General features: G+C 47.3%; 1 protein-coding gene across 1 annotated transcript in view; it reads right to left on the reverse strand.

Annotated features, from left to right (window-relative positions):
* The window catches only part of GRHL2 (grainyhead like transcription factor 2), a 65,108-nt gene extending 58,607 nt beyond the window's left edge, over positions 1–6,501 (reverse strand). Inside the window, exon 1 of the mRNA XM_075415225.1 lies at positions 6,365–6,501. Coding sequence (XP_075271340.1) covers positions 6,365–6,384 — 20 coding nt within the window. The 5' untranslated portion in view covers positions 6,385–6,501. The remainder of the gene's footprint in view (positions 1–6,364) is intronic.
* Positions 6,502–13,084: the final 6,583 nt, after the last annotated feature.

Below are 13,084 nucleotides of genomic sequence, written 5' to 3' on the forward strand. Positions count from 1 at the left end.
ACCAGAAAACCAGCAGATGAGGTGCCCTCTGCCCCAGCCAGCAGTCCATAGCAAGGAAAAAACTCCCATTAAAGAGGCCGAGTAATTTCACCTACTAATGAACGCAGGTTTGGGATTCTTGCAATTTTGGGACAATTATTCTTTTTGAGCACAAGACAAATCTCAACAAGATTACACATGTTAAATGATTAAAAGAAATTACTTTACCTTTACAAAACATTCCGAGAGGAAGTAAAATAATATGCTGAGAGCAGAAACAGCGAACGGCAAAACAGACTATTTCAACAATTAGATGCCTACTAGACATTTTATTTGTTTTTACTCAGAACCGAAGTAACTTGAGCATGCACTAGTGATTAAAAAGATTAAAACAAATGGGTGATTCATTAACATTGACAAAAAAAATATTAAGTATGTCAAAGTGGAAATACGAAAAAAAAATCTGACACAATGATTAAATACGTACGGTAAATGTCTAGTGAGTACTAGTTCCAAGTAGGCAATTACCCTGAGAAAGACTTTTTAGACCTGTGATTTCAGAGGTTTGTTTGTTCCACTTTTAATTAAACATTATTTCTACCAGACAATCTTTTGTTATTAGTGCACTAAGTAGCCTGTTGCCTTTTTTTTTAAACCAAGCAGAAAATCTCAAAAAAATGCAGGTTTCAGCATATTTGTAAAAAAAAACTGACATCTCAAAAAATGAGGATACTCTGGAGTATGACTGCAGTAGCTAACTGAGTTGATCAGAATTAGCAATTACTTAGCAGCTTCATACCAGGCCATGCTCCATTTTGCTAAGAAGCATACTTCCAGTGTGCATAGGTTATTTTTGCCGACTTAAAGCAGCCAGTAGTAAGCTTTAAAATTAAAAACAGGTCATGACAAGGCTTCCCAAACCTGCTGCAGTTTAACCTGACCCTTGGCCCTGTGGCCCTTGTTCATTCATTGCTTCCACAGAGTTAATGGAAATGGAATAGTTACTGCACTGATCACTGATTGCTGGTTTTTGAGAATATGAAATCTTTCACACAGTCAGAACGAAAACATGAATTCAACAGCTGAGCAATCCTAGCAGTCAAGATTTCCCACAAATATTTTTTAAAAAGCACACAAAACCAAACATATACTTTACAGAACTAAAATATAGACTCATGGAAGATGCCATTATCTCCCACTATTAGGAAAATTACACACAATCTTCAAGGTTGGAGACATTCTCCAGCTACAGGTATGTTGCAATATTTGACTTCTCCACAGTTCACATGCACTTAATATGGTTTCCTTGGCTAAATACTTCATAACATATTAACAGTTCTCTTCTTTATGAAGCTAGTACTATCAAAGAATAGGACAGTGTCTCAATACACTGGGCTGTCTGAAATAATTACTTCTTTTCATTAGCTACTACTGTCCCAATCACCGATTAAAAAGCTAATGAAGATTTATCCCAGGATGAATTCCTAGATCAGCATTTGAAAGTGTTATTTTGTGTGTGTGTGTGTGTGTGTGTGTGTATAAAAACAGGGCAGCTTAACTGGCTGCTCCATAATCATGGGAAAAAAAATATTTAAAGTAACCATCGACAGTCTGCACTAGATTAATATTTGTGAAAATATTTGACAACAAACATCAACCGGTGTAATATCATTTCCCCTTCAGATGTCCCTGCTGAACCTTCCACAGGGAAGAGGTTATGCGATCATTACAATCAAGTGACTTGGGAAATTCCCCTCCCTCTTGTTCCGCTTTGATCTTCAGTCTGGTCTCAGACTTCAGCACCAGAGAGACAGCAGTGTTAACAGCAAGACATAATCATCTGATACCCTTACTCCTCTCAGTTAAGCTTATGGTTCCAAGTTCTATGAGGTTCTGCACACCAATTTTCCACCTTCCTTACACAGAGATGGTTTTCTAGGGAACATCCATGACAGCATGCCTGATGTTTGAAAAATGCAAACACTAAACACCTCTAAATCCTGTTTCTCCGTCCATTCCTGAATGAGTACTTTGGAAAATTCATCTCAATGGATGTCCTATCCAGACACTTGGCAGTGGGGGGGGAAAAAAAAAAATAAAAATTGAGTAGTCTGTGATCTAATTGCCATTCAACATCTGCTGATGGGAAACATGTTTGGTCCTCAAAGAAACAGTTAAGAACAATTCACAGAATCACACTGTAAACCATAAATACCCTTTGTTGTTACGGTACTAGATGCTTAAGTTAAATATTACGAAGGCAGCACCTACATTTACACACTGAAGAAATAGGAAACCAGGGCAAAATTACTCTGTGAAGAGTCCAAGATCTCCTTCTGCCGCAGACACTACCAAGCAGCAAGCTGGATGTGAACATGCCTCCACTGACACATGGGAGCAGGTCTGAACCCATTCCCACCTCCAGGCTCACCCTCCCCTGGGTTATTTACCAACAAGCACATGCCCAGCTGCAGACCCAGGCTGCCCCAAGTCCTCCTTAATGTGGTCAGTCTGAGCATGCCCCAGCCCCATCTGCCGGGTGTCCCAAGTAGCTCCTGCACATACTGGGAGTGCTGGGAGCCTGACCACGCAGCCATGCGCCTGGCCAGCTAGCAAGAGAGCCACAGCAACCAGCACGCTCAGGCCTGCTACCATGCCTGCTCTGTGTGCAACTGCAGCCCCAGCCTGTGTGGGACTCAGGACTTTACACAACACCAGGAGTGGTGGGGACACAGCTGTGGCATTTACCAGGTAGATCCCAAGCAGCTGTACAATTTGCTGGCAACCTCTAAAGCCCTGTAAAGTCTCACAAGCATGGAGGTCACCAGTTAGCTTCACTAATGCACTACAGCCATCAATTTGGAGTTCTGCGGTGATAACTTTTATTCTGTATACTACAGTAAGAACAACTCTTCAGCCTATAAATGCAGAAGGGAACCCTGGAATCATCTTTACATCCTGCAGAGGGGATGCTCCCTCCTCCCCACTCGATGGCCCCCAACCTCCGCTCAATCCCCAGGGTCCCCTTGTGATGGCTCTGGGAATCAGACGGTAACAGAAGCAGCTGCATGGACGTCCAAATCATTCATAGAGAGGCAGGGACACACATTTTCTTCTGCAGAGGTTCTACTTTGAGCAGTTCTGTCGTTAAACACCTGCCATTTGATCGCACCCCCTGTGTGTATGAAGCACCCAGACCGATGAAAAATGGATGTTAAAAATAGCCTCCAAGAGGAGATCAGGCTGTTCCTCAGCCAGTTCTCTAGATGCACAAACAGCTCTACCTGACACAGCTGAGAGGGCGGAATGGAGGCAGGAACAAGTGGCCACAGCCTGCTTAAGTCGGTATTACCTCGGAAAAATGCATGTGAAATCATGCCTTATCTCTTCTGACCTAGGAGTTCATGGAAGCAAGCAGGCAAGACCCAGCTTAGGCAGAAAGATTAAAGGGAAAGACGGAGAGATAGGCACGCTATCTTAAGGGTAATCTCCCCTTCCAAGCTCCTCAGTTAGCATTAGAATCAAACGACTTGTTCTTTAGCATTTTCACCTGACTGTCCACCTTTCTCCCTCAAAGCTGATGGTGCAGGTAGCACCACAGCACCCCTGGCTCTGCTCCTCCCTCCGAAGAGGGACACTGCAGGCAGCCCTGCGGAGCTGCTGTGCAGCAGGGTGTACCACCTCTCCAGAAAACCCAACAAAAACCCACTGAAGGATGAGGCAGGAACGTGTTTTTCCAGGCCTTCTATACCCCCTCAGCTGCTTAGTCCTCTACACCGGCACTTTACTAGCACAAACCCCACAAAAACATGTCCAATGACACTGACAAATTAACTGACCTCAAAATAATGAGCTTCCCTCTCCAGCCCTGCCTGTAGGGAAGATCTGTTTTTAAGTAAAAGAAAGGCCATGTGGAGGAGAGTAACGTTGTACTCTCTGGATTAGCTTTTAATTGGATATAATTAGAGCCTAAAAAAAAAAAAATCAAATAAAAACCCAACAAAAAAACTTCCCATGCAGACTCCCCCCATCAGTCTAATATCTCCTTCCATGTGATCATCTTTTCAGAAAACAAATGTATTTGTCTTCTCAGGTTACACTTCTGTATAGAGCACCCAGAGGATTTCTTTAATTTCCTTTTCAAACTCTTACCTATGAATTTTCTAAACACCTTAACCAGAAACACATCACAGGCGTACCTGCAACGGGGAAAGTGCTGTTACTTGAAGGTACGTGCTCTGCAGTGCTCTTACGTTCCTCACAGTGCTAACAGCAGCAGCACTACACAGAGCAGGGCATGAAGGGCATTAATGCTCCAGTCTCAGTAGCTTACACCTATGCCATACTGTTCCTGTTGGGAAGGAAGGATAGTCCTGTAGCTCAGCATCCTAGACCCAGAGAACCACTTTTGCCCTGGCTTCTTCCATGAGTTAGGTTTCCACTGTACTGTTTTTCTGTTCCAAAGCTGCCTGCGGTACGAAGTTCCTCCTTCTTCCACCTCTGGCCCGTATTCCCCTCCCACTCCCGTCAACTGTGCTTGATCTGCTGCAGCCTTGTTTCTGACCCCTTGTTAAAACTACATACAACTAGGCTCAGCCAGCGAGTAACTTACACCTTCGTGCAGCTCTGGAACTGCCCGTTGCTTTGGGATGCCCTAGGTCACCGATTCTTGTCAGCTCTAGGGTCTTTTGCAGTTAATATGGCTCCCCTCCCAACTCAATGACTGCTCTTTCAGCTGCTCCTCCCCGCCTCACCGGCACCCCTGGGGGCTCTGTCCTCATTCCCTTCCTTGCACTTAAATCATTTACTGCTCTTATCTGGCCACCTAAGGCATTAGTTCCCATCCCCGCTCAGACGAGCTCCCAAACCCCACTCTGCTCCCAACTCCTACCACTATCAGCTTCATTTCAGGTCAGCAACTACCTTTGTGCTATCCCACTGTCAGCGGCTGTTTGAAAAGCCCAGGACTGAAGTTATTTTTCCAACCTTTCTCTCTCGAACCGTCCCACCTCTCCCCTATCGGGGCAACCAACCCTGCCGCTCGCTTCTAACGGATAATCCCCTTCCTTCACTCCTTGACAGACAGGCTGTTACCGAGCCTCCGCGGGCCCGACCTCGCCAACAGCAGGCTCCTCCTCTCCACCCCCCCGGGCCACCAAGGCCCCCGGGGAGCCCAGCGAGGGCTCGCACCCTCACGGCCGGGGCGCAGCGAGACCGAAGTGCTCGGCCTCGGCGGCCTCCCTCCATCTTCCCTGTCCCGCTGCTCTCCCCAGCCGCCTCCTGCGGCCACGCCAACAACCCGAGCGGGTAAAATGGCCTTCTTCCCGCCCGGCTGCCTCGGCGCCGCCGAGCTCCCAGCCAGGCCGCGGCCCTCACGCCCGCCGCCATCGCGGGAACACAAGCATCGACGCGCCGGGGCGGGCGGGGAACGGGGCCCATCGAAACGACCCCCGGTTTGGGGCCGATCGGCACGAAGGGGCGGTGGAAGCGGGCTGGGAGCAAGCCGCGGCCTGCGCGCCCAAGGGCGGCTGCCGGCGCCTCTCCCCGCCCCGCGACGGGCCCCGAGCCCGCCGAGCCCACCGCCGGCTCCGTCCACTGCGGGCTCCGGTGGGGCGGCCCCGCGGCTGGAAGGGACCGGGGGGGACCCCACTTCACCACCGCTCTTCCCCCGGCCTCGCCCGCCGCGGGGCAGCCTGCTCCGCATGCCTCGCTGCCGCCAGGCCCCGGGCCGGCCGCCGTGTGCCCGCCCGGGCGGACAGGAGAAGGGCCGCGGCGGGACCGGGACCGACCGGTTTCCTTCTCCTCCACCGGCGCCGCTACTGGAAAAGTTACTTTTTAACCCCGGGCGAAGGCGCCGGTCTCCGGGCGGCCGCGGGCCCGCCGGGAAAACAAGGTCAGGGCGCCGAGGCTGGAGACGCGGCGGCTGGGAAGCAGCCGGGCCGGGGGCCTTCCTGCCGCCGAGGGGAGGAAGATGGCCGTGCCCGGCGCGGGGTGAAAGCCCTTTGTTGCGCTAACGCAAAAGCCCCAGAACGCACTTCTCGTCCGGCGCCTTCGGCGGGCGGAGGCCGCTCCGCTCTTCGAGGGCGAGGAGAGCTCCCTCCCGCGCAGCGACCCTCGAGGTGAGAAGAGGAAAAAAGCGAAAAAAAAAGTAAAAAAAAAAAAAAAAAAAAATTAAACTCGAGGAGGAATTAAAATATATATACATATATATCGGAATCCCCACAAGCAGGTGGAAGGCGAGGCGGGGGGCGGCGAGTCCCCGGGCGCTGCCCTGCCGCCCGGCCCGGCGCCGCTGTCCGGAGGGGGGGACCGGCGGCCGGGGCGGCGAGGGGGAGCAGCCCGGACCGGCGCGGCGGGAGCAAGCGGCGTGCCTGCGATCACTTACTTGTCCGTCTCTTGTGACATGTTTGATCCAATGAACTCGCTCCCCTTTTCCCGGTGCCTCCGTCCGCCCGGCGGAACTGGACTTTCAGGTCTGTGCAGGTGAAGGTGCGCGCGTGTGAACGCCCGGGACGGCAGAACCAGAGCTACTGGTAATTCTGCTTTCCCTCAGCCCCCATACCCACCCGCAGCCCCCCTCCCGGCTCCGCAGCCAGCCAGCCGCCGAGGCAGGGCAGGTAGAGCCCCCTCCCCCCTCGCCTGCGGGCAGCGGCGGGGCCCGGCGCGGAGAGCGGCCGGGGCGGGCGCGCGCAGGTAACTTTCGCGAGCGGCGCCCGGGATTCTTTCACTAAAGGAGCGGGGCAGAGGGGCGAGCCGCGCGCTGATTGGGCGGCGCGGGCCCGGCAGGTGCGCTGCCATTGGAAGAGGCGCGCACAGGTAAGGCCGAGGCCGCCGCCGCGCGCGCGCCAGGTAGCGCGCCCGCCGCGGAGGGGAAGCGGGCGGCGAGGGCGGCCCCGCCGTCAAACTCCCGCTCCCTCCGCCTCCGCTCCCGGCCGCGGCGACGGGACGAGGCGAGGCCCCTCGCGTCTGGTGGGGAACCCGCGCCCCGCCAAACCAGCGGCCGTGCCCGCGGCGAGCCCCCGGCCGCAGCCTGGCCGCGTTGCGAGGTGCCCGGGGAGGCGTCGGCCTTCGCAGGACGGTTCCCGTAGATAGGGCCTTTTGTTGAGTTTCAGGTATTTTTTACTTTTTTTCTCTTTTTTTTACCTTACCCGCGGTGGGGACCGGCCGGGTTTGATGCAGGTGGACGCCTTGGCACAGAAGGCCTCTCCCGGCGGAGGGGTGAAGTGGAGGCAGGCGATGACACCCGCTGCGTGGCCTGGGAGCGAACAGTGGGGCCGGGAGGGCTGCAGGGTCTGTTTCGTCAGCAGGGGAAAGCTGGGGAGAAAACGGGGAAGCCGCAGCGGGGTGTTTATTGAGGAAGGCTCTGTTAGGCAGAGGCGAAGTGGATAGGGAGGACTGCACCGTCGGTCTGTCAGTCACCCCTCGGGCCAGCGCACCCTACTGCAGGATCTGCCCGAAGAGCTAAGTGGGCTTACAAGGGAGAGGATCGGGCCCTGTGGGCAGCAGCTGTGCCCCTGATGGGGAAGGTGACCCCCCGTTGGGTCAGTTTGAGAAGGAGGCGTGGAAAGGTAGCGGACAGATTTCCATCTGCTCTCACCTATCCTCGGTTCCTCCACCAGAGACAGGTCAGGACCCTGCTAATTCTCCCTGCTGCACCTGTCCTCCTGGAGACACCTTCCTATAGTAGGCACCCAACCCGACTGCTGATAACCTCTGCTGTACAAACAGTGCTGTATGTGTAAAGAATGCACCATTACGTGGCGTAGGCCATTACATTACTTAGTGATCTTTGCAAGAAAATTATCTGAACGATGCCAAAACCGTCAAATTTATACTGTCTTCAGTGAAGGCATTTTCCATTTCCTACCTTTGCTTTCACCTGACAAGGGAAGGTAGTAGAAGAGATATTCACAGAAATATATATTTGCATAACCAAATACATATGTATACTTATATATACGTATAAAACATAGTATTGCGGTCTGGGGCCCGATCATCTTCTTTCACCTACTCCTGCAGTTGAAATCAAACGACTCTGTGAAGTCTTTGGTATGATGGGATTGCAGTCAGGCACAAACATCTATTACCGGGTCTCGGGCCTTATCTGTATTCATAGTAACTAACCAAATTAAGCCAGTTCCATTTTAAGTCAGCTTAAACATAGCCCCATGAAGATTTCCATCACTTTAACTAAATAGAATTAGAAAAATACTTTAGCTAGGTTAATGATGCTTTGACTGAGCACAAGATATTAGTTAGCCATTCTTGTCCAGTCACAGGAAAGAAGTATTGTTTTACAATCTGTAAATTCAATCAGAAGTCACTAATGTGGCCTGAATTTTGAATAACAAATACTGGTATCGAACTTCATAACAATCCTTGTATGAGTTACTTTGTGTAATACATTTTGAGGAAGCCATAAGGCTTCATAAAATACAGAAGAGAAACAGAGTAATCTATTCATTACAAATAGTGCAGTTGTTTTGAATACAGAATTACTATGTAATCTTAAAACAAGTTGAGCCTCTCAGGCACATTATTGTGAGATACTGTGAGCTGTTTTGGAGAAATAGTGGTAGAATGCTGTAACAGTTTAAGTTAGTGAAGCCCCCCTGTTAACTGTAGAAATGATAAGGTTTCTTTCCCAAATATTTGTTACACTGAAAGAAACTTTGAGACCTGAAAAGGTTACCTGTTTGAGCAGCATCAATAGGATTAACACCAATTCGGGTATCCTCTTTCTCTTTTTTTAATTTTTTCAGTTATGAGAAACATTTGGATGTCTTTTTTTTTTCCCCTTTTTTTCCTGTTCAAATGTATAGGAAGAATGAGAAAAAGATCAGTGATGAGCACTTTTGAAAATGCCACCTTCCCCAAGGTAGAAATGCTGCTGATGTGTGATTTTACAAGAAAGAAAACTGCATTTGATGCCATCTGCAGTCCTGGACAAAACCCAAACTGTAACTCAGACTGAAATGGAGTTTGTTGTTCTAGTACTGGGTCAAATACAAAACTGCCTTTAGCAGCCTGCTCTCAGGAGAGATTCTCTTAGAATGAGGTAGTCAGGAGACTGAATTACTGCTCACCGTCTTAGGTGGTGTTCCAAGGTCAAAGTTTATTAGGAATATAAGTGGAAAATGCAGTAATGAACTCTTGATCTGAGGCTGTTGGAGATGACAACTATTATTTAGTTGGGACTTGCTTAGATGGAAAAATATACCCTGAAAATTACTTTAACTAGATAGGTAGACATAGGGCTCATCATTTTCTGGATGAGTCTTTTGCTTCAGACTGCAGACTGGAATCAAATTGAAAGTGTCGGACTCCACCTCTAGCTGAGCAGGTCAAACAAGTCCTACCTGATCCAGCCTGATGCTCATTCTTCATGATCTACAAGATTATTATAAACTAATCTGTTAGTCATTGAAAACTCAGCTAATCTTATTTCTGGCCAGACCAGTGTCGCTTCTTGTAGAATAAAGGCTGTGTAGAGCAAAAATGAAAGTCATGCAATACAATACTGAAAATGTAGGACTTGTGTTTGGAGTGTACAGGAAAAAATTAAAATAGTAAACTACTGGTTTTTATACTGTGCTTCCTTTTTTGTTTGCACAGCAGATGATAGTTTTTTTGGCGTTGGAAGGATTCAGTATAGAATTCAACTGTCTAAAGCTTTATCTCACGTTTACACCATTTACTCCATAGCAGCTAGCGTCGATGTTGTTTGGACTTGCCAGCACTGGGTAAAGGAAATAAAGTGTACAAATAAGGCTCAGCTAGGCTTACTAATTGTGCCAAGTACCTGAAATATCTTTCAGAAAACTCTTAAAAGAAGTCTATGCAATAAAAGATGTTAGAGAGATATTTATGTCAAAACAGTGTTGTAAAGCAGTTCAGTGAGAAAGCAGATGTTTGAAAACACCTGTTTTCAGTAGGCAATGATTACCACGTATTTTTATTTATGTCTTTCTATGTCATTGATGGCTGTTAATATAAATATACTCTCTCACAGTAAGTTCAAAGACAACCAACTACCTACTAACTTTGTGATATGCAACATTTACTGTTAATCCTCCCCATAGCCTTTCCTTTGGATCCTCAGCTGACTTCAATGAAGCTGTCATGTACATCAAAACAAGCTGAAAATATTTCAGTGCAACTCTCCTATACCCCAAATAGATCATTCTTATCCTGTAGGAATGAATTACTCTGCAATTCTAAGTAACCAAGATCCTGGTAACCCTTCTAATGATTCACAATGAAACTATGAAAGTCCTATGAGAATAGAAGATTTTGTGATTAATGGCAAGTACTTGTGGATTTCTGTCATGCTGCCTGGAAACTGCAATTTGTGCTCCCCAAACAGGTCTGTCGGGATCGCTTTAGCAACCTGCAGCTCGCGGGTGCCTCCACATCATGTACGACAGCAGCAGTTCAGCAGTGTAGAGGACCATGGAACATCAAGCGTTTCCTGGCCACAGGGTAAGGTGTGGAGCTCAGTGGCACTTTCTATTTGAAATGCTGATTTGCATTTCTTTTAGATTCATCAAAGCAGTATGGAAACATGTAAGAAAAGAAGGAGGGGCTTTATGTATTCTTGTTTTGCTCATTATGAGTGTAGAATTCATGGTTCTGAAAGATGCCAAAGTTATAACATGACTATCCTGTATATCTGCAACGCTGAATTTAGGCAGCCTGGCACACGTGATGTTGTTTCAGCTTAAAACAGAAGAAGCCATTTTTAGTGATGAAAATAGCTCACAGCATGGAAATCCTTTCAGGATTGAGTCATCGAGACAGCTAAAAAGGCGGCAAAGTCTGACAATAGATTGGAATATTAGGTTCGTACTTGATTAGCAGACATTAAAATACCAATCCATTTCATAAAGATTACTCACAGTTTTGGAACCAATTCAGCTGAATTTAACATAGAAGGATAGCTTTTCTGCAGATGCTTTGATCTATCTGATAGCGTTTTCTAGTGATTCACTCAAGCATTTTGAAACACTGGGAAAATACAGTTAGGTCGCCTAATGATGGTAATTTTGTGTTTAGTGTAAAATCGTAGTGTGAAAAAGAATAAGAAGGTGTCTCTGAAAGGCAGTTTATCATGTTGTGGCATCCGGGACTCTGGAAATATGTTAAATAAAACTGCCATTAAAATTGTGTGATGTCATTACGGGACAGAGCTAGAGAACCTAAATAACCCAACCTGTGAGAAAAATGTTAAGAGTGCATCTTCCTGAAGCTTTGTCCAGCTTCCTGGGTTAATCAACGTGATCTTTGCATCACCATAGAACAAAACTGCGAATTCATAGACACACTTGGAGTAATCCTAATTTGAACTATTTTGGGATGAAGGTAAAATGCTGTCAGTTTGTCCCCAGTTACTGGGGAATGCAAGAAGAAAATTGTCCTAATACCTCTATAGCCTTTTTTCTTTAATTACAAGAACATTTTTTTTTAAATTGCCAGTAGTAGTTTAAAACTAACTTTTTCTCAAAATTAAAGTTTTTTGTTTTTCCTTTCCTCCTCCTTCTTTTCTGTTTCTTTCTTCCTGATAACATAGAACTCCCTCAGTTGTACAAAATGAGCTCACAGTTATTCTTCCTACTGCGGTGGGTGCCTGGGGAAGGTGGGCTGGCCTTCTCCAAGTTCCACGGAGTCCCAGACTGAAGGGCTCTCCCTGGGGAGTGGGAGTGGCTAAGCCTGTGTTTGCCGCTGGGGCTGCTGCTCCCGACTCTCATCAGTCAGTTCTTGAACCGTTATGACTTACAGAGCATTGTTTTAAAGGACTCTGAGATAGGCATGTGATCATCGTGTGGAAAAACCTAAGAGTTTCAAATGTCTTTCCATTGGTTATATGCATGTTGAGAGTTTAAAAAAAATATAGAAGCTCCACGGGCCTAAAATATTGCACTGCAGTAAGAAGTATTCTAAAACCAATGATGAATGTGTCTCCTTTTGCTCTAACAGTCTGTCCTAAAATAGATGTAAGTGTTCCAGCATGCAGCAGGTGAAGGATGGCATATAAACAATTGCTTGTTTACTTTTCCCACACTCAGGAACTAGAGTAAATGCAGCCCAAAGAATCCACATAAGTACTTTCCAACCGGAGCAGCAGGAGTTGGGAAACAAAGCTGTAGAGGTATCATCCTGTTCACTTAAAATCAATGTGTGCTTCCCTTAAAATAGGTCAATACTATAATCAAATAGCAAGGTACTTAAGAAATCACAGCAAATGGAAAAAGCTGCTTTCAGAATCTGCTGAATAAGAGGTGGGGTTGATAGCCCCTGGCTGTTGCTCATTTATCCTTGTGGCTGCCCTCAGGAGCAAGCAAATGTTATTTTATTTGAAGGGCAGAGGATAAAGCCTTTGTCTGGTGGCACAAAAGGAACCAGTGTTGGAGCCAGGAGATCTCTGCAGTGCCTTGTTGTATGGAAAGGTCACTAGACCATGTGTCTCTGTGTTTCTGTCTAAGCTTTGTCAGCTCTGCTTTTGGTACCTTTACAGACAGGTGTAGCGGTGTCACTTTCTACTATTTGTTGTTTTTCTTTTTCAAAATAGAGGAATATTTCGGAAGAAAGCCTTCAACTGGTTTCGTTCATAAACATAAAGGCAGTATATGCTATTACCCCATCAGGTTTTTTGGGCAATGTACGATCAGGGCTTGTTGACATAATCTTTGGCCTTTCTTATTGCCTGGGTTTGGTTCTTCAGTGCTCAGGATCGTTTTGTCCACGGCTTGGGGAAGACCCCAGTTCCAGATCCCCTGCAGCTGCTTCATCAGCCTGTCCTATCAGGTTCACCATCTCAGTGATACCATGTTTATACAGTGCACATGCCCTGCATGCACCTACAAGCCTGCTTTATCTCTACTCAGACTCTGCTTCGAAAGTAGATTTTGCTATTTCTCTGCTGCTGGAACGACTTCTCTGACACCCAGGGAGAGGTGATGACTACTCCATCTATTCTGTCCTGGTGTTGTGGGATAGCCAGGCCCAGGAATCAGGCTCTCGGTGCGTCACTTGGAGGGGCTGGTTACAAGTTCCTTTATGCCTCATTTTTCTTTTGCAGTGTCTCTGTTACCTGTGTGCATTATTA

Source organism: Opisthocomus hoazin, chromosome 3 (genome assembly GCF_030867145.1).
Source record: "Opisthocomus hoazin isolate bOpiHoa1 chromosome 3, bOpiHoa1.hap1, whole genome shotgun sequence".
In the NCBI taxonomy this organism is placed as follows: Eukaryota; Metazoa; Chordata; class Aves; order Opisthocomiformes; family Opisthocomidae; genus Opisthocomus; species Opisthocomus hoazin.